This window comes from Trichechus manatus, unplaced genomic scaffold (genome assembly GCF_000243295.1).
Source record: "Trichechus manatus latirostris isolate Lorelei unplaced genomic scaffold, TriManLat1.0 scaffold00002, whole genome shotgun sequence".
NCBI classification, from domain to species: domain Eukaryota; kingdom Metazoa; phylum Chordata; class Mammalia; order Sirenia; family Trichechidae; genus Trichechus; species Trichechus manatus.
The window spans coordinates 23186062-23208493 of record NW_004443938.1 but is presented as its reverse complement, the minus strand read 5'-3'; the positions used below and the strand labels follow the sequence as shown (position 1 = coordinate 23208493).

The following is a 22432-nucleotide window of genomic DNA, read 5'->3' as shown; positions in this document are numbered from 1 at the left end:
AACAGTGAATTTGTTTTCCCTTGAAAGTCACCTAGGAAGTTTGAGAAGGAAGGCAGGGGTTGACGGTGGCGCTGAGGGATGAGGACCTAGTTGAGGATGTCACAGCAGGATGGCTGTCTGTTTTTCTTGTCATTATGCCCTGAGCAAGCTGTAGGTAGGTCACCAGGTGGTCTGAATGCCAGAGAGGTGGAAATCATGCTGCACCCATGCCATAGCTAGACCCTTGCCAACTGCACACCATGGAGGAACAGCCCAGGTAAACCCCACAAACCCATGGAGCCAGCTGTGCTGACCTGTCGACCAGTGGGTTTGGGGCATACCAACCGTACTGTCCTCTTCATTAAATCTGGAGTCACAGAAATAAGCCAAGGGTATGTCAACAACAGCAATCACATCAAAACAGGAGAAACAAAACCAAGTTAACTTCTTACAGTATCCTATTTGGGTGTAGTTGAAATGCATGTGGCTGAGACCCAAGGGGGAAAATATACCACAAAACAAAGCAGAATTAGGCCTACTAGTTAAACAAACATCAAAGCGAATGCAAGAATGCGTGTTGTGCCTGCCTTTTTGATGTCTCTTTATTTCTCATCTTAACCCTGCTGAACCATTTCTTGCTAGTAGGAAATTTGCATTTCTTTTAAACAACTTTGTAGGCATTTCTCAGTCTTTCACAAACCAAAAGAGAAAAATTGTCCTTTTTTGTGAAACAAAGTATTCTTACTAGCTTTGAATTATAAGGAAGAGGCTACTTTTGTTATTAATGAATTTACTGCTTGTGCCTTTTCTCTTTCTTTTAAGGAAAAGGAGATTGGAAGAAGAAAAATAAGTATTTCTGGCAGAACTTCCGAAAGAACCAGAAAGGAATAATGAGACAGACTTCAAAAGGTACAGTAACGCGCTGGCTGACAGTAGGGCCTTTTAGCTCTAAAATGTTAAAAAGCCTGTGCCATTAATCTAGACGGATGCTGTAAGTTTGAATAACTCATTACATGTGCCTATAAGGTGTTCGACTTTTCCGAGATCCCCATCATTACTTTAAGACTGCATCCCAGTGCTTTAAAAAAAAAAAGAAAATCAAAGAAAACAAAACAGAGTTTGCTGTCCTTCCTTTCCATAGAACTGACAGCAAAGACCAATCTTTCATTTTCTCAGTCACGCCAACCTCACAAAGATCTTCACTGTTACCATACCAAGGTCTAACTGAAAAGAGTCTAGAAAGTTTAAGTGTTTTGTTATTTGGGTTCCCCGCCATCCCACCACCACCCTTTGGGGCCCCTGGAATCATCTGAACCTTTGATGGTCTTCTGTTGCTGGGACAGTCACGGGGTTGTTGCCCCTGGAAACTCTAATAGTCCTGACATCATGGGAGATTGTCCACGCTGCTTTGTGAAGGGTGTTCTGCCCTCTCCTTGGCTGGGTCTTTTGTTGTTGTTTATATAGTAAGTGAATATGCGATCCCTTTGAGGCCCAGTTATATAATTTATGTTTCACCGGTATTCAGAGAAGAAGCTGAAGCAAAGCCACTTCCCTAGTCTAGACCAGCTGAATAAGGTTATCATTAGAGGAAAACTGTGAGTCACCCACCAGTGTGACGACTTTCTTTCCTTTACAAAACCTTAGTCTTCTTCCCTGTTCGGAATGCATCTTCAATTATTTACACACATGGAAATGCGAAAAGTAGATTTGGACAGCACATAGACCAGTTGTACACCTGGGTGCCTTGGCAACACACGCTGTGGTTATTTTTTTTTAGTTGTCCTGATTTAAGGAAGTCGTTCTTAAGCATTCCCAGTTTTCCCTTTGGTACATGCAGGGATCACTTGTGATTCAAAATAAACCTTGGATTCTAACAAAGTCTTATTTAGGAAGGAAGGGGGAGAAGAGCAAGCGAGAGGAAGTGAGGGAGGAAGGGAGGGAAAGAGGAAGGCAATAATTTAGCACCTCATGTGGATTTTTAAAAAACCCAACCAACTCCCTCTCACCCCATCCCAGGGACAGATTACCCAGTAAGCCTACATCTTTGATGTGGTGAAAAACAGGTGAAATTGTGCACTACAGATTAGTAAGTAAACACAAGTAAGCCGTGGGTACCTTGCTTATTGAATAACTGTTTCCTAGACACAGGGGATCATAAATTCCAAGGTAGGCCCTGACAGAAATGGGCTTCTCCCAGTCTGCAGGCAGTCTGTCTCTGTACACCAAGGGCAGATGAAGCCATAACCGAGCATACTAATGACATCAGAAGGTAGTAAAGTATGTGTGAGAAAGACAGGACTGAAGGAGAAGGATGAGGGCCTAGAATACGGGCTTATTCCCAGCCTGTGTATTAGAGCACCCTTTCCCTGACATATCCTTCCCCACACACTGACCTACTGAAGACGCAATTGGCCAGTGTGGCTCACATGTATTAGAGGTGACGGCAATTTGTTTGCTTTGCAGGGAAACACTTTAGAAGGAACCTCACAGGAGAATTCTCACTTTCTTGCAGTTCTGGCTACCTTCAGTTTCGAGTTGGAAACATATGTCCCTAACAGTTTGGAAACATATTTATGACAGGAATACTTTCAGATATATACATGTATATTACCTTCCTGTCAGTGAACTCAAAATGCTTCACATCTGTGATTTTATTTATTCGCGCTCATTCTCTGAGGAACAACAGCCTAATAGTACAAGTCTAGGGGTTGACGAGACTTCAGGGTTTGTTTTACACTTGGCTGTGGCCCTCCCTTCCTCTGCTATGATAGAGGATTTCTTCCTCTCCAAAAATATTTTCTTCTCTTTCATATGACAAATGGAAGGGCGTAGAGACTCCTCAGCCTAAGGAGCCTTGGAATGGTTGTCAGATTTAGTTGAGTTTTCATGTTAGGTCTGTGCTCTCCGCATGACTAGGAATTCCCCGTCAGCATTCTTCCAAGTGCCTCCACTAGATCCTCCATCACAAAAGCTCTGATTATTTGGAAGGGTCTGTTTCTATTGTAGCATTTATATGTTCTTGAAGCCTATTTCCCAAATTAGATGAGTTCACTGACTTCCTGTGGTTGCTGGGTGGTACAAATGGTTAAGCGTTGGGCTAGTAACCAAAAGGATGGCAGTTCATATCCACCCAGAGGGGCCTCTGAAGAAAGTTCTGGCAATTTGCTTCAGAAAGGTCACAGCCATGAAAACTCTATGGAGTACATTTCTACCCTGAAACACAAGGGGTCGCCATGGGTTGAAATCAACTCAACAGCAACTAGTATTGGCTTCCTGAAGAACAGCATTACTGCTGTCCTGTTGCCCCATAGTAGGATACAGCGCCTGACAGTGCCCCTGCATAGGATCCTTCTCCTCCCATCGATGATAGACTTCCAAGATCAGCATTCTGTTTCATCTTACTCGTTTTTATTCTTATTATTCTTTGTCTTCCATCTCCAGGAGAAGATGTTGGTTATGTTGCAAGTGAGATAACAATGAGTGATGAGGAACGGATTCAGCTCATGATGATGGTCAAAGAAAAGATGATCACCATTGAGGAAGCACTTGCTAGGGTAAGCTTGCAAATATTTGGTTGATATTTGGGACTACTTGACCTCTTTACATTTAAAAATGTTTTGGGATTAGGAACCCTGGTGGTGCAGTGTCTAAGCGCTCAGCTGCGATCTGAAAGGTCAGCTATTTGAACCCACCAGCTGCCGATTTACAGCATTAGAAACCCTATGGGGCAGTTCTACTCTGTCCAGTAGGGTCGCTATGAATCAGAATCTCCTCGATGGCAACAGGTACAGGTATGATCAACTGATTTTTGACAAGGGTGATAAGTCCATTAAATGGGAAGGGAATAGTCTCTTTGACAAATGGTGCTGGGAAAATTGAATTTCCACATGCAGAAAAATAAAAATGTTTTGGAGCATTAAAAGCTATTTAAAAGAAAACAAAAAACAAAAAACCAAACCCATTGCCATCGAGTGGATTCTGATTGATAGCGACAGAGTAGAACTGCCCCATAGGGTTTCCAAGGAGCAGCTGGTGGATTCGAACTGCCAACCGTTTGGTTAATAGCCAAGCTCTTAACCACTGCACCACCAGGGCTACCAAATTACCAGATGTGATATTTATTCCATTCTATTTAGTTAGTGCAAACATTGTGAGGTGAAATTTCCATGTTTAACGAATGCGTAAATGAATGCAGATATTTTTGATCTGTGGACCACATTAATGAAGAGAAAGCCCCCGTGACGGCTATTGCAAATTTCACAAGCCTTGTGAAAATATTGCTGAGACTGTAATAAATGACGTAGTAAATGCAAATCAAAGAAAAATTAAATCTACTATAAATGTTGTAAACATCAGTTTTATAAGATTCATCACGAACAAAACTTTGAATAACCCAAAGGTTAAATATTAGTTGTACCTTAAATTTTTACTTAATTTTATTTCTAAGTAGATATAAATTACTGTCTATTGTATCATTTTGCTCCTTTTTTTTTGCTCTAAACTGGGTACTAAAAGAAGCCAGATTAGCCTTTGAGACCCTGGGGTAGCATTTATGGTAGGGAGGGAGCAATTTATTAAGAGATTTCCTGATTTGTTATTGACTGATTCACTCTTGGATGTTCATTGTGAACAGTTGGGTTCAGCACTGTGTAGCCAAGTCTAAGTTAGGCATGTCTAGAAACTACTGAAAACGTTCAAATCACTACAGAACCATTGAACGAGTCACAACTTTACCATAAAGTAGAATCTTGAAGGTCTGAAACCTTGAAACAGCAACAAGAAAACTAAATTGTTTGGTATACCTGACTCTAAACCTCAATAGTTTAAAAAAAAAAAAAAGCAATTTGTGGCTGAGTCATTGTTGCACTGCAAAATAAAAAAGCACTTACGTTGTTTGTCATGAACTCGGCTGCCCTTTTGGCATTGTGACCCTTTCTTAATGCCAGGTGGCGTAGGTCAGCAAGGTTCCCTAGAAGCAAAACCTGAGATGGAGATTTTTGTGCAAGTGATTTACTGAAGGAGGGCTCTCCAGAGAAACCACTAAGTGCGGGACGGTGGTGGGGCAGGAGGAGAAGGCAGAGGAAGGAGCCGGGCAGACATGTGGGATCAGAGAAGTCTAGCCGCAGCCTGATCCCACAGGGAGTGGGGAGCTCTGGAGGCCAAACTGCATGGCAGCGTTTGTCCTGCTAGAGCAGAGGAGGCTAAAAGCTGATGGGGGAGGGGGCGCAGTCTCCTAGGCATCCCCTGGGGAGGCAGCTCCTGTGAGCCAAGGGCTGTTCTCCAGAGCAGGATGTAGATGTGAGCCTGCACCTGCAGTGGTGGTGGCAGGGGCGTGGGTGGGATAGGTGAATAGCTTGTAAAGGGAGTCTGTGCATCTGGTACACCAGATCCAGATTATGAACTGGGAACCTATGTGTATTATTGAATCATTGCCTTGTAGCCACTATTGTGCATCAATCACCGAGATCTAGACACATAAAGAGGCTTGTGGAGAGCGTCCGTAGGAGGGCAACAAAGCGATTGAGGGCATTTTTAATAGGTCCCCTGAGGAGAAGTTGGGAGGATTTATTTCAGAGAAGAAGTGGAAACGAACTTAATCACTGTCTTCAAGTCTATGACGGGTTATTAAACAGGATGTACTGAAGAGTGTTTTGTTTTGTTTTAATCTCTGCTGAGCACAGAATAGATGGAAATAAATGAAAATTGCAGCTGGAGGGGATTTAGATTAGGCATACTACACATGTTCTTTACAGTAAGCACTAGTAGAAATTGTAATGTTATAGAATCTCTCTCTTAACAGTCTCAGCATTTATCTGCTAAGAATGGCCATCCCTCTAAGAATCATGTCATGGACTTCAACTAGGAGAAAACTATGAGACCAGGGAAAACAGGATGTGAGGGGAGTATTTCCTCCTGAGACATCCAGCTCACACACACACACACACACACACACACACACACACACACACACACTTTAAAATGTCATTTTTTTGAAACTTCTGGAATTAAACTAAACCTCTGTAAGTTTGCTTTAAAATCGCTAAATTCTCAAATGGAAATCAGAAATTGCCAGTTCTTCATGAAGTAATAATTAAAGCAAAACTTCTTTGGAGCAAAGTGGAATATAAAAATTAATTATGTACATATTAACCAAGTTGGTGTTTCCCTGTGAAGTGCACTTCTAGAAAATTTTAGAGATCCTATTTTGTAACTTTAAAAATTCATAGCATTTTGAAATTAGGATAATGAAAAAATAGTTATTAAGTGGCAAAGTTTTGATAGGGCATGGAATTTGAATCTATACAAGAAGACGCACGTGTAGTGTTAGGACCCGAAGTAGATGATGGAGACAGACAGAGAGCAAAAGAAAAATATTAAGTCTGTTTATGATTGTATCTAGTTTCCTTAAAGAGGAAGTTTCCTTAGCATCTTTTAGGAGTTGGGGCTAAGGGAGTAGAGGACTGGAGAAGACAAGTGATAATCCCGTTGTCCAACTGGCAGTGATTCCCAGTCATACAGGGAGAATGTAGCATCTCAAAAGCCAATATATTCAAAAGGAAAGAGCATTCTAGTACATAACATAAATATACTATAAAAATTAGGACTGTATTAGTGCCCCTAATGTATTAGGAATGTATAAGGAAAATCAAAGAAGAATTGGTGCCTTTGAATTACGGTGTTTGGGAAGAATATTGCATATACTGTGGACTGCTGGAAGAATGAAAAAATGTGTCTTGGAGGAAGTATAGCCAGAATGCTCCTTAGAAACGAGGTTGGCGAGACTTCGTCTCATGTACTTTGGACATGTTGTCGGGAAGGACCATTCCCTGGAGAAGGACATCATGCTTGGTATAGTAGAGGGTCAATGAAAAAGAGGAAGACCCTCAACGAGATGGATTGACACAGTGGCTGCAAACAATGGGCTAAAAAATAGCAATGATTGTGCGGATGGTGCAGGACCGGCCAGTGTTTCATTCTGGTATACATAGGGTCGATATGAGTCGGAATAGACTCAACAGCACCTAACAACAACAATATATTAGAAAGATTAAAATGATATTCATCCTCTTAATAGCAAAAGTTCAAACACCTGAAGCTTGTGTTAACTTTGAGCTCTCGTGTCTGAAACCACAAGGTGAATCTAATAATACTATAATCACTTATATAATAATTGTGCAGATTGAGTGTGTCAAGAGCTTTGCTGTGTTCTCTTACTTAATTCTAATAGCAACCCTGCGTTATAGATTTTATCATCCCTATTTTCCAAGCAGAGAAACTGAGGCATAGAGGAGTTAATTTGCCCAAGGGCTCTGAGCTGGAATTTGGCTTCTTCACCTAAGCTCTTAATTGTTAATCAACAGTGTCTGCCTCCTCCTGGCCATCTCCTGTCATATATACGAATAGAAAAGAATTTCTTGCGTTGAAACAACAGGAAAGTGGCTTTTTCCTGGAGGGGTAATTGCAGGGATGATGGTTTTGCCTCAGCCCATGTAGCTCTAGTGGCTGAAGACTGTCCTGATCCCACCATGCGAGCTATCAGTTTACATTTTAGTTACTTGGGTTCATGGAACATGATTTGTTCAATGCTCTATCTAAATTCATATATAAAAGCTACCTTATAATCGGATTTTAATGCAGTGACATCTTAGTGTTATTAAGTACTAGAGTTAACTTTCTGCACGTTTAATGAAAACACGTAGAACGTCTCACATGCCATTCTGAAACATCCTTCATCTAATTCTGCTAAGTTAAATTTGCTAACTTTCTATATCATTTTGTTTGCTTTTCTATGTTTTTCAAAAACTAGAAACCTAGTTTCTAAATCCAAACTTTAAATGTCTCTGAAGATATTGTAGATGTCTCGTTATCTTCCTCCCCATCCTGAAGGGTTCCCAATAAACCCCCGTCACATTCATTAGGCGATAACATTGAACTGGTAATTTCAAGCAGTCTTGAACAAGAAAAGCAAGTAATTTTAGAATATTAAGTTCCAAGCTTCCATCTTGGTTTTACTAAGATTTCTGTCATCTACCACATTGTGTCTTCCTAGAGTGGAGTGTGTGTTTGTGACTTACACACCTGGAGAGGTAATTCATAGGCCAAACCACATACATTTTCTATTTTCGAACTTACCATTGAACTGAGAAAGATGATTTTTGATGCTGGAGGTCAGATAATAACGGGGAGTGGGAAGGAATCAAGGGCTTTTTAGAACACAGAATACAAAGGGAGCTTTGTGTCTGTTAGTTTGATTTAGATTAAAACCCACAGGGCAGGGAACCGATCTTCCTCTCAGTTTCGGAAATCCCCTTTGGCCGACACGTAGTCACCCACGCTGGCATGAAGAAGGTGCCCAAAGCTGTGTGTCTGCACTCGATAGACAGTGCTTAGCCATTGTTTCCATTTCAAGTGCCCTCTCGTTGCAGCTCAAGGAGTACGAGGCCCAGCACCGGCAGTCAGCTGCATTGGACCCTGCCGACTGGCCAGATGGTTCATACCCCTCATTCGATGGTTCGTCAAACTGCAACGTAAGTTGGCCACCTCTTTTGAGTGTCTTCCCCACTTCTATGAATGAGGGGCCGTCTACAATGGTTTCGGCCTTTAGAATTCTTTTCACCTGTAATTGTGTTTATTTCATGTGGTGACCTGCTATAGAGCCCCTTACTTAGTTATCCAAGGAGCCCATGTGTGCCTTCCTAAAACCCTATGGGGAGCCCGGTGGCACGGTGGTTAAAGCACTCAGCTGCTAACGGAAAGGTTGGCAGTTCATACCTACTAGCCATTCTGCAGGAGAAAGATGATGGCAGTCTGCTCCTGTAAAGATTACAGCCTTGGAAACCCTGTGGGACAGTTCTCTGTCCTCTAGGGTCACTATGAGTCAGAATCGACTGGATGGCAGTGGGTTTGGTTTTGATTTCTTTAAAACCCTTTGGAGCAGTTCGACTCAGTAACACATGGGGTTGCCATGAGTCAGAATTAACTTGATGGCAACAGGTTGATGGCAACGTTCTTTTCTTTCTAAAAATATCTGTTTGCTAGGCACCTTGTTAGGGGCTCTGGTGGTGCAGTGGTTAAGCATTCGGCTGCTAACAGAAAGGTCTGTGGTATGAACCCACCAGTGGTTCTGTGGGAGAAAAGTCCTGGCCATCTGCTCCTGTAAAGATTACAGCCTAGGAAACCTTATGGGGCAGATCTCACTGTCATATGGGGTCACTATGAGTCAGAATCAGCTGGACAGCACTCGGCAACAACAACAATGACTAATGACATTGAGGATGCTGTTTTAGTGTGGCCAGAATAGTGCTTCTCAAACTAGGAATTCCAAATACACATTTCATGGTGCTGTGATCTGTGTGGAGCAGGAATGGAGTGAGAATCCTTCTTCATCTGTTATGTAGTTGTTTTGTTGGTTTGTTAGATTATTTTCCTTAAAATTTGGAAGCAGTGCCACCTCCCTGTCTTTAGCCTCTTGTCTCCTCCTGTCCATGCCCCATCAAAGCCACAAGTCATCTTTTTAAAACATACATCTTTTCTTGCAATCATGATAAAGCTCTATGTGTTTTTCAAGGCGAAGTCCAACTGCCACCTCCTTTGTGATACTTCTTGACCTCAAGTGTAGGTTATTGCTTTCTATTCTTTTCGATTTTTCCAATTGTGATGAATACACACACAAAACATTTGCCGTTTCAGCATTTTTATGTGTACAATTCAGTGACATTATGTTCATCATGTTGTGCAACCGTCAGTACTGTCCATTTCCATATTTTTTTATCATCCGTAACAGAAATTCCTTTCTATTCTTCTCTTTCGCTCAGCTAGCTTTATACATCAAGCCTAACAGTTATCCTAGACTATTAGAATTAATCGTATATATTTTGATCTCCTTGAAAATAGTGAGCTCCCTGAGCAACAAAAGGATGCTGAATTATCTTTGTGTCTCCAATGAGAGTCCAGCTTATGTAGTATGTTTGAGAAATGTTTAATGAACAAAATTGTATTTGGATTTTTGTCCTTCCTGGCTTCTTTAAGAGTGTGTTTTATGTCTTGTAATCACAGACTTGCTCTTTACCTTTCTCTGCATCTAAGCAACAATGGTGGTTTATCAGAAGTAAATGTAACCCTCCCACTACCTTCTTGTCCTTGTTTTCCTGAAAGAAGCACCACATTTCCATTTCAGCTGAAGCCAAAGTATTATTAGCTTGAAAGCCCTGCCTGGTTTGCTTTTGTGTAAAGGAGACTGAGACGTTACCATTTGTAATAACCTGTCATATGCTAGCCAGCAGTGAGCCCTGGGACTGTGAGGTAATCAAAAGAACCATGTCCATAGCTTTCAATGGGCCTTTTAAGTCTCTTATCCCCAAGTCTTAAAGACCAACATAATATAAATGTAAATCGTGAACGTAAAGTATCATGAAGAATAAGTACAGTAACTCAGGGCTGATGTGATTCAAACCCACCTCGTGGGGAAAAAACAAAGGCCCAGTTGTCCATAGTGGGGACTTTAGTATCAGACTCAGTGTGCAATGTCCTGATTAATAGCATCTGAGTCAAGAGAGAGGTTATGAGACTTTGTCCATTCAGAGAAACAGGACCGGAGTAAAACCTCACACACTTAGTCTGCAAGGAGAAAGGCTTGTCTCAGGAGCAAGTTAAGACAAATTGAGTACTATTGACATTTTGAACAAACCACCGTGAAAGCATTATTAAGTATTGGTTTGTTGGATCTTTTCCAGAGGGTGTATCAAAACCATCACTGTATAAGTTGTCAGAATGACGTGGGTACGTCTTACGTGTTAGACACTTTATTGTTATTTTATGGTGGTAAATATACATATATATAAAACATTCGCCAATTCCACATTTTTTACGTGTACTATTCGGTGACATTGATTACATTCATCATGTTGTGCAAGTCGAGCACTCACCGCAGTCTGTTTCCAAATTATTCCACCACCATTAACAGAAATTCAGTGTCCCCTAAGCAAAAACTCCCTCTTTCCCTGTCCCTCCCATCCTTGGTAACCACTAATAATCTTTGGTCTTTATACATTTGCCTCTTTCATATGAGTGGAATCATCTGCTATTTGTCCTTTTCTGTCTTATTTCACTCAGCATGTTACCAAGGTTCATCCATGTACTGTCATGTATCAGGACTTCATTTCTCTTTATGACTGAGTAAGACTCCACTGTAGATATAGACCACATTTTGTTTATCCTTTCATCCGTTTATGGGCACTTCAGGTTGTTTCCACCTTTTGACAGTTGTGAGCGGTGCTGCAGTGGACATTGGTATATAAGCGTTTTTATTCTTGTTAGCATTTCTTTGCTTGTTCATTAGGAGACATTTGTGGAACGCTTGCTATGTAGTGCTGGATGCTCAGGTTGCAAAGGCGAAGGAGGAAGAGAGACAGGCCCTGCCCAGACGGAGTTAACGCTTTAATAAAAACCCAGAGCCATTGAGTCAATTCCAACTCAGCGACCCTGTAGGACAGAGAGTAGAACTGTCCTATAGGGTTTCCAAGACTGCAGTCTTTACAGAAGCAGACTGCCACATCTTTCTCCCATGGAGTGGCTGATGGATTAGAACCCCTGATGTTTTGGTTAGCAGCTGAGCACTTAACCACTCTGCCACTGTGACTCCTTAACACTTTAATGCAGAAGTTAAACTCAGGGTAGTTTCACACACATTTACCCACACATACACACACACATAGCCTTGACTGCTGTGTACATATTTACATTATTAATTTCTTAGCAAACTGTTTCTCCATAGATGGCTAAGAAAGAAATTCAACCAGTCCTCGTCAGATGAAGGGCCAGGAATAGATATGCTCACTGTTCGTATAGCACAATCTACCAGAAGCTCTGAAGAGCAACTTCTCTTTTTGCTGAGAGCTGTAGGTGAAGACAGGCTATTCAGCAATGGGAGGAGTTGCCTGAAGCAGTATTATTATCCACAACCACTTCCAGTCATGGTACTGAATGCTACAACCGACCACCGTTGTCATCCTAATGCATATGGAAACTTGTTCTTCGTACCCTTGTTCTTTGTACCCTGACTTTAGCCCATCTTCATGTTTTTATGGAGTCCCTGGGTGATGCCAACAGTTAACGTGATCGGCTGCTAACCAAGAGGTTGGGGGTTTGAGTCTACCCAAAGGCACCTTGGAAGAAAGGTCTGGCGATCTACTTCCCAAAAATCAGCCATCAAAAACCCTATGGAGCACAGTTCTACTCTGACACACATGGGGTCGCCGTGAGTTGGAGCCAACCCAACAGCAACTGGTTTTTATGCTGTGCGGAGACTCAGCAGGAAACCCTATCCAAAGTATTTCTTCTCATTATTCTAGATTTGCGTCCAAAGGAGAGCAGTTGATTTCAGATAATTCCTAATGTAGCCTACTTTAGCTGCCAAGGGTTAGGGCTTTAATTATCTTTTGTGCGAGGGCCAGAATGTTTCAATTTTTCTATCTATTCCTTTCTATACCGAGATGTAAATAGCTCATGGCTCTAGTCGAGAATGCCCAGGCCATGAAAGTCTCAGGGATCATAAGGCCTTTGTCACCAGACCTCAATGCCTATATTGATGCTTGTCGTGCTTCAGGATTTCATTTGCATTGATTTCGTAGACTTCCCGGCCCCCATCAGTGACATGAAATAATTGCGTTTTGCCTAACCATAAATCCATACTCACATTCCTAGTTTCCAAGAGTGCTAAGTACTAAAGATAGTTAACAGGGGAAGTGAAAAATAGCTTTCTCTTTGCCAGAGGAGAATCTGTTCTCCGCTATCTGTTTTTCATTAATAATACACTTCTGTTGTGAGTGTTGGAGTTTTAAAAAGGATTTTTAGTTGAGTCCATAACTTGATTCCTTGTTAAATATCTGAACATTATATTAATATTATTCATTCGAAGTTTATTTGAGTGATTTTTTTTTTTTCATTTGCCTCCTGCAAGGAGAGGGTTCTAAAAGTTCTTATTTTTAAGTTTGCAACTTTTGTGGCTTGGGGTCCAGTTTACTTTTGAGTTAGGGAAAGTGTTTAAAGAGATCGTTTGCTCAGTCTTACTGGTTTTTTTTTTTTTTTTAATAGTTTTTACTCAAGGCACAACTTTTAGTAAATCTTAGTTTTTATGTTGTTAAAAAACTGGTAGGTAAGAGTTGGCAGTCTGTGCCTGCTGCTTGAATATTGATGAAAATGCTTGTACTGAAAGATCCTTCTAAAAATGTCAAATTGCTAGTAATTAATCATTGTGCTGTTTAAATTTTGTTAAATGTATATAGTTTTTAAAGAGAAATTAAAGCAATAGCAACAACACACCAGAGTCTGTCACAAACATCGATTTTGGTACCGCTCAGTTGCTTCATTTCATAAAAAGCATGTTTCAGAAAAAGTTGGAATTGTATTTCTGTGTCTGGAGCTCCTTATTAGCTGAAGCAACTATGATCAAATACTTTGCTGAGTGAGTTATTTTGTGAAGCAAATCATCATTTCATAATTGATCACTTTTATATACTTGGGGAGTTTTGGACTTGGGAAATATCTGTGCAAAGAATGTTCTAATATTATAACCGTGGTGTTATAATAGTACCTTACATCCTTACATCCATGTGTGCTTCTCCTCATAGCCTTTCGTTCCAACTATAAGTATATCTTCGCCATTGACCCTGTTTGAGGTACAGGAGAGCCGTGTGGTTGAACTATGTTCAAAACTTTGGGTCACGGAGAGACACAACACAATGTGGTCACTGCTTTTTTTTTCCTTTTTACAAAATACTATTTATGTATTTCCTTGATTGAGGACCTTCAAGGTCTGAACCAAAATATCCCCATATTATAAGAGGCATGGAGTGGCATGATCTAAGTCTGTTAGATCTTTTTCGGGGCTTTCTAAAATTATAAGCCATGAGTGTCTCCCTCTTTAGCAGATAGGTTTTACTCTGGCGTTTCACCTGCCTCAGTAACTGACGTTGTCTTCAAGCCAGAAGGTTCAGCTTGATGTTTTGGAAGGAGAGGTTGCCACATCCTTAGCCTAAAGTAGACCTTCATAAAAGGTAATTAGCAATTCTGGTATGTGCCCCAAGCCAGGAGGGCATCCTAGAAAGTCACTTTTCAGTGGTTCTTGTGGCAAATGGCGTAATTTCTATTATGGCAAAAGAAGAGGCTGAAGAGTTCATCACTTCATAGGGACCGTGGTGGCCGAGCCCAGCACGTGCTCACGGGGGGCCTTGAGCATCTTGCTGTCTGACTCACTTAGGGAGCAGTGTGGCAGTGTGCCTGTGCTTGACCAAGGGGCAATTGTCCGTCCACAGTGTACTTTGTAGAGTCTGGTATTCTAGATTGAGCCAGAGTCATTGAAAAACTATGTATTTATGTATGTATATAATGCATGTATGTATTTTGTTTGTTTTAATGCACTTTGGTTTTTGAGAGCAGTGTTAGGTTGACAGAAAAACTGTGCGGAAAATCCAAAGGCCTTTTCCCAAGCATGGGCATCAGAGGGGACTGGGTAAGGGCACGGATGCGAGTCAGATGTTGGGTTCAGATCCCAGCTCTTCCACCTATTATCTCTCCATCTGTAGACAAGTTACCTAATGTCTTTGTACCTCAGTTTCCACATCTGGAAAAGGGGGACAATATCTATCCCATAAGGGTGTGGCAAGGATTAAATGGCCAATGAATGTTACCTTCTATAAATTTATGTGAAGATTTTCTGCCCTTTTCTTAAATTGTTACTTAAAATACTTGTCTTCTTGTAAAAACGCTATTTTTGTATGTACCATTAATATGGTAGCAGTGCTTACATTTTTGCATCACAGCAGATAGGTTAGAGTTGTCAGACCGAGCTCGATGGAAATAGTGCATGTTTGCTTGATTATGCTTTTACCATGCACGTAGTTTATTTTCTGTTTTAGAAGGTGTTACTATATAAGTGGGTTTAGGTGTAGACCTGGTACGATTTCAGTAGGCGGTGGGCGTTCGGAGTCCTGTTTGCAGAGAATAAGGGGTTAATTGTACTGAAATTATGTAGGGCCCTCCCGTGTTAATGAGGTCGTCTCATTGATGTGTGCGCATGGGCTTCCATACCTCTCATGTAGGAGGGCACTCTTGCGGCGGGCCCAGAAATAAAAGTCTTGTGACTGGTTACAGCTAGGGAACTAGTGGAGTACTTTTATCTTCACTCGTTTGTACAGTTACAGGGGGTTGAGGGTGCTGCCTGTAGATCCTTCTCAATATACCAAGGGCCCCTGGAACAAAGATGGATCATGGCAGAATATCCTTTTTTTTTTAAGATTAAAAATATAAGACAGCTTTTGGGTACAGTCTGATCTGGTATTTCTTTTATTAGATAATACCATGTGAAATCTGACATACTAGATAGCTTTTGACCTAGAAAATGGTGATTTCATTTGTTCAACTTAATACATGAATACTAAACAGGAGATACCACATTTCCTCTGTTATTTGATTATATCTGAGTACAGATATTTGTAATCTCATCTGGGTGAGGGATTGGTATTTAGATTTGCAACACCAGTTTCTTATTTTGCTCTTGGTCCAGGGCAGTTGGGATTTCTATCACTTGTTTAATATTACTGATTTATCCCGTTAATGCCTCATTAACTCTTTGCCCGAGTGCCAAGGCTTATTTAATGGATGGACTGGAGAGATACCTGGGCCCTATTGTGATCCATGGGAGTCCCTGGATGGTGCAGATGGTTAACAAGCTTGGCTATAAACCAAAAGGTTGGCAGTTCAAGTCTACCCAGGGGCACCTCAGAAAAAAGGCCTGCAATTGACTTTTAAAAAATCAGCCTTTAGAAACCCTATGGAACATAGTTCTACTGTGGAGCACATGGGTTTACCGTGAGTCAGGATCAACTCAATGGCATCTGGATTGTGATCCGTGGATCAGATCCAGACTTAGGGTCATCTCCAACCTAAGCCAATTTGTTGAAGTCAAAGGCTGCCCATCACTTGTTTCAGGTCCATTTTTATTTTAAGTCACCATAAACCAGTTGCTGTCGAGCCATTCTGACTTATGCTGACCCTATATGTTGCAGAGTAGAACTGTCTCCATAGAGTTTTCAATGGCTGTGATCTTTCAGGAGTAGATCGCCAGGTCTTTCTTCCGAGGCGACTCTGGGAGGATTCAAACCACCAACGTTTCAGTTAGTAGCTGAGTGCTTAACTGTTTGTGCCACCCAGGTACTCCTGAGTCATCATAAACCAAAACCAGACCCGTTGCCATTGAGTCGATTGCGACTCAAAGCAACCCTATTGGACAGAGTAGGACTGCCTCATAGGGTTTCCAAAGGAGCAGCTGGTGAATTTGAACTGCCGATCTCTTGGTTAGCAGTCGAGCTCTTAATCACTGCTCCACCAGAGCTCCAACATACCAAGTCACTGTAGCTACCCATTATATCAAAAATCTTAGAATGATAGTCCTCAGAAAGTCCTCATTTGTAAAACAATATTTAACACAACTAAATTCCAGTTAAACAGAATAATTTTTATAAAAACATCCCTTTATTCACCTCTCTGTCCCTGTTCCTTTCCCTCTGTGTACCACACCACACCTTCTCCCACTACAGCATTGTGTAATTAGTTCCTAAAAGCATGTATATCCCTTCCTGCCCTGAAGTTTTGGCCTATTTATTGTGTACCTACTATGTGCCAGTCCCTGAACACAAGGAGCTTGTGTTTGAGGGAACAGACAAATGGGCAGCATGTGAACTTAACTGGGATATTCTTACCTGGTTCAGCAGGGTCACACAGAAGTCTATTAAGTTCTAGTGAGAAGATTCTGGGAAGCCTTTCCAGACAAGGTGGCTTACACCAAGTAAGAGTTCTCCAGGAGAAGGAAGAGAAATGTGTGTCAGGTAGAGCAATTAGCAAGGTCAAAGGCCTAGGTGAAGAGCTGGATAAATCTTAAAACTTGGCTAATATGATAAAATTGATTTAAATAATATAAAGCTTTTCTCGTGTCAGTATTTTCACTTCTAGGGTATAGATTTTTTTTTTTTTTTTTTTTTGGCTTATTTTTATTATAAATTGGTTTTCTAATAGATTGTTTTGGGCCTCTATTTCCTTATGCCTGCAATTTTTTAATTCATATTATCCTATTATTTTTCATCTTGTCTTTGAGCCTTGTTTAATTGAATTTTTATTCCCATTAAATTATAGAATAAAGCAACTGATAGGAATTTCTTCGTGTTCCTTAAGTTATGTTTTGTCCTAGGAAGGGGTCTTTATCTTTTCCATGCCTTTTCTCCTTTTCTCCCCTTCTTACCATAGTTTGAATTGTTACCATGCTATTTCTTTTCACCTTGATCATGCTTGGGTGGCTCTGGTCAGATTTTTACACTTACACTGTTATATGTGGGTTACTTTTTGACCCATTTGCCGTGCTATCAGACAACAGATTGTTTTCCCCTCCTCCGAGCTACAGTTGAGGGCTTTATTTTGTGGCCCATCCATGTTTGTTTTTGTTATAGCCTTAGGTAATGGCCAGGGAAGGGAGAAAATCCAACTGAGTTGGAATGTAGCTTTTTGGGGATACCTGGACTCTGTCTTCTCTCTTGTGAGATTGTGTTAAAGATGCTGTATCATGGTTCACATCCCTTGGTTTACAAGTGGGTGATGGGTGGGGCATAGCCATTCTGCCTTTAATTCATTTCTTCAATTCCTGGTGAGTTTCTACAGCCTTTATTTCCATCAGGAGCCCAGGTGGCAGAGTGGTTAAGAGCCCGTCTGCTAACCAAAAGGTCAGCAGTTCAAATCCACCAGCTGTTCCTTGTAAACCCTAGGGGGCAGTTCTGCTTTGTCCTATAGGGTCACTATGAGTTGGAATCGACTCGATGGCAATAGATTTTATTTCCATCAAGATCAGTCTTAATAACTGACTTTCCACCTTTTCACTCATTGTTCTCCTGTTGCCATTTCCACTGCTTCTCAGTCGGAAAAAGAGAAAGATGCCTGACAGTTTGCTTCCTTTTAGATTTGAGGTTATATGGAAGAATTCTCAGAATTCCTACCATTATGGCTTTTAAAGAAGTCAGGGGCCTTCTCCAGTGGGCTCAAAAAATTTGTTTCTTGCCTTGATCATGGAGTTTTTAAGTTTAATGCATTAGATTATGTACCATGTCTTACTTGATTGCTCTTGGAGGAAAATTTTTGCTACTTGTTAGTAAATTTTTTTTTTCCTTTTTGGCTGTTTCTCATTTTATTAGTTGTTGTGGGAAGGATATTCTGTGGTTCAGTTTTTAGCAGTCATCGTGACCTGATAGTTTTGCCAATGAGATGATCGCAAACAACTTTTCTAGCTCTAAATGATTCCTGTGCTAAGTAAGGTAGGGACTAGCCTCAATTTCTTTAGCTTGGAACTTGAAATAAACTTGTTTATTATTTATTCTGCAAACACGAGGACGCTTATCTTAAGGTTGTAGATGGTGGCACTAGGAGGTGGCGTTGGGCCATCTGCCTCCAGCTTCGACAGATGACTGCCGATCTAGTGACATAAGGTGGGGTTGGAGGAAAGAACTTGGTGTCTGCACCCTCCCTCCATTGCCATTGGGCTCTACCTGTTCTCCATGTGCCTGCATCTTCATTTGCCTGGGCAAGTTTGTTTGGCAACCCTGTCCAAGAAGTCATCAAGCCTGCTCCATGAATCAGTCCTAAAATGCCATGCAAGTAATGTGACTTCCCAAACACACCCAGTCCCTTCGGAGATTTACCACTTCTGGGATGAAAACCTCCATCAGCTCCAGAAATCAGAGCCTCAAACGCATATGTAATTGCTCTACTTGGCAGTCCTGTTCTGAATCATCCTTTTTCCATGGCACAGGACTATGTGAGAAACGAATGCACGTACTGATGTCTCACTGGGGAATGAGTGGGTTTGATGTTTTGCTTTGCCTTAGTCTTCCATGTGCCTGACACCATAGATTTGCTTTCAGTAACACCATCCCGCTCTTAAGCGGGGGAGGGGGAGAGACCTGTAGAGTTGTCCACTACCTTCACAACATTTCTCTGTTACCCTAACTCACCTATTTATATGAACAGTAGGGTTCCAAGGATTTACAGAGTAGAGAAAAAGTCGGTTCCTTTTCCTTCACTTACCTCCTTGTCTTTCAGGAGAAGGAAAGGCATTTTCTTTGCTCTGTGGCAACTTGCAGAATTAGGGTGAGAGGACTCACCTGCATTCTTAGTCTTCCTAGACTTGGCTATAGGATTGCTGAGATATTATATTTTCTCACACCTTGTATGAATTTCCTAGGACTGCCAAAACAAAATGCCAAAAAGTAAGTGGCGCTCAAGAACAGAAATTTATTATCTCAACAGTTCTGGAGGCTAGAAGTCCAAATCAAGGTATCAGCTATGTTGATTGCTTCTGAGGGAGAAACTGTTCCATGCCTCTCTTCCAGCTTCTGGTGGTTCCCAGAAATCCTTGGCGTTCCTTCACTTGGATCTGCCTCCACAGTCATATGGTCGTCCCGCCTCTATCTTTGCCTCTGTGTCTTCTCACCTCTTTTCTAAGACACCCCTCAGATGGAATTAGGACTCACTTTAAATTAGTATGACCTCATGTTAACTGATAACAAGACTCTCTTTCCAAGAAGGTCATGTTCCTACCAGGGGTTAGGACTTCAGCATATCTTTTTTGAGGGACACAATTCAATCCGTAACACTTTTCCTTGTGGGGAAAATACCAACATTATTTGGAGGTGATCAGAAGCAATTCAAGGTTCATGAGTTTTAAGAAAAGGGTAGAGTTCGTTGTGGAAGCCATTGCTGCTTCTTTGGCTTTAGAGCTAGTTTTTAAAACCATTTCTTAAGTGGATGAAGTGTGACAAGGCCTTGCCCCTAGGGGATGGTAATATTACCTCAGATTCCCACATTCTTTCCCAAATAAAAGCATCGTGTAATTATCATCTCCTCTTCCGCCTCCTCCTCCTCTTTCTTCAAATCTGGTGACAACTAGTTAATTTTGAAACTGCCAGAGAGATTATTTCAGCGTTACACTGCACCTCTGGGAGAAGAATGGAATCTCATCTTTTTTTCCATATGCTGACAAAATTCTCCTAACTTCAGAGGGCAATGATGTCACCAGCTAATAAGCAAAATATTTCTTGCTAAACGGATGACTCCTTCCCTGACTCCTTTGTGAAAAAGAACCAAAAAAAAAATCCCTCAATGTGTTTCATATTTAATATAGTTACTTTAGGCAACTTATAAACACATTTTTAAGCAATTTCTTTAAACAGTGAGACTAATTTTTATATAAACACAAAGAATAACACATTAACCCGATTTCTGTGATTGGGAGGGCCCTGCCATAACTGGATGTGGCTGTCATTTGTCAGGGTTGTAAAAATCTGGAACATACCAGGTTTTTTTTCAGGGAGCAGCCGGACCTTCACAGCAGGAGCCAATATGCTGCCCCCAAGGTAGGGAGTGGCCTTGAATGCATCACTTCTTGGACTAGCAGAGATCAGGCCTGTTGGAGAGGTTATAAAATCAAGCTTGGAGAAGAGGAGGGCCACAAAGTTGTTGTTGATTGGTGTCATATGCAGTTTATAAAGGCACTAGCATCAGATGAACTCTTATTTGTCTGTCTAGAGAGGTGGGCACTTGAGGTCAGTGGGGAAAAAGGAAGTGGGGGCCCCAGAGCCATCAACACAATGGACATCTATACTCATATTCCATTTGCTGTTGAGTTGCCCCGAACTCATGGTGACCCCGGGCATGTCAAAGTAGAACTATGCTCCTTAGGGTTTTTAATGGCTAATTTTTCAGAAATCGATCACCAGGTCTTTCTTCCGAGGTGCATCTGGGTGGGCTCACACCTCTAATCTTTCGGTTAACACCCGAGCGCTTTAACTATTTGCACCGCCCAAGGACTCCTAGGCTCATATACCAAAACCAAACCCAACCCATTGCCGTTGATTCAGTTCCGACTCATAGCAACCTTATAGGCTGTTACAGAGACCTGGAAATGTCCATGCCCAGTGTCCTCCCCTCCACTGAAGCATTTCTCAATTTCCTCAACTGAAGGTGAGTTCTCCCACCTCTGAATCCCTGTGTCTCTTTGACTGTATTTATCTTATGTATTTGTCACAGTTGGCTTATATCAGTCGTATTTCTGAGCTTCTCCTGGGGCTCTTCCTATCCCTAGACTACTAGATTGCAACCTTTGTAAGTCCAGGTAATGCTATCATTCTCATACTTAGATTACTTGTTCTTCCTAATGCCTTGAGTCTGTGCACTTGTTCATTCATTCATTCATTTCAATCAGAAAATACCTATTTAGTACAAACATAGGTACTGTTTGTATTTAAGTAGGAAAGGATATTATAAAGTTTGGTGTTGGCCATGCTGTGGATGAACAGGCATTCTTTTCATTTATTTATATATTTATTTATTTAGAGAAGAGGTGGTCATGACTGGGACTTTTTAAAAATTTTTACTATGGTGAAATATGTCTAGCAACACATTTGCCATTTCAGCCACTTTTACGTGTACAATTCAGTGACATTGACCAAAGTTTATGAGTAGTTAACGAGGTCAATGGAGTTATTGCTGATGTGGTTCTGAGTTTCTGTTAAGGATGATGAAAAAATGTGGAAATGAATAGTGGTAATAGTTGCACAACGCGGGAAGTAGTCACTCTTTTTGTGCTGCTGGTGAGATTTTAAAATAATACAACTTTTTTCAGAATGTTACTGTGTATCAAAAAACATTAAGCTCTTCCTTGGCTGCTAATGGAAAGGTTGGCAGTTTGAACCCACCCAGTGGCTCAGCGGGAGAAAGACATGGTGATCTGCTTCCATAAAGATTACAGTCAAGAAAACTCTATGGAGCAGCTGTACTCTGTCACATGGGGTTGCTATGAGTCGGAATCAATCCATTGGCACTCAACAACAACAAATTAAAAACCTTAATGTTATGCCCATTCTTTCACCCATCCATTCTACAATCTAATCATCTGTTCAAAAAAGAGAGCATGTTAGCTGTGTTAGAAATTTTACTACAAAGTGTTCATCAGAGTATTGTTTATGATATTGAAAAACTGGAAACCATACAACTGACCAGTGCTGGAGGCATTATTTAAATAAATTAGATACATACTCCTATGATTGAACACTGTTGAACCATTCATATATTGTTGTATTTTATCTGTTGAACAGTTGTTGACATGGAAAAATGTTCAAAACATTAATTTTAAAAAGCAGGTTATAAACCAGTTTGAGCAGAATACGTCAGTGGCCCCAGAGTTTGGAGGCAGCAGTGTGGTTCAGAGGGCCTGCTATTGCAGAGCAGGCCTGTCGTTTCTGCTTAGATTTGTGTGTTCACTTGAGGGGCTCTGGGGCTGCTGGTAGTGACTGTGGGTAGTGGGGCAGCTAAAGATTGCCAAATTATCCCTTTCTGTGAAAGAGAAAAAAAAAAAAAA

The 22432-nt window shown here is 41.1% G+C and overlaps 1 protein-coding gene across 1 annotated transcript in view; it reads left to right on the top strand.

Annotated features, from left to right (window-relative positions):
* Positions 1-22432, top strand: part of SASH1 (SAM and SH3 domain containing 1) — a 226525-nt gene that overhangs the window by 143195 nt on the left and 60898 nt on the right. Inside the window, exons 6-8 of the mRNA XM_004368843.3 lie at positions 802-888; positions 3421-3533; positions 8406-8507. Coding sequence (XP_004368900.1) covers positions 802-888; positions 3421-3533; positions 8406-8507 — 302 coding nt within the window. The remainder of the gene's footprint in view (positions 1-801; positions 889-3420; positions 3534-8405; positions 8508-22432) is intronic.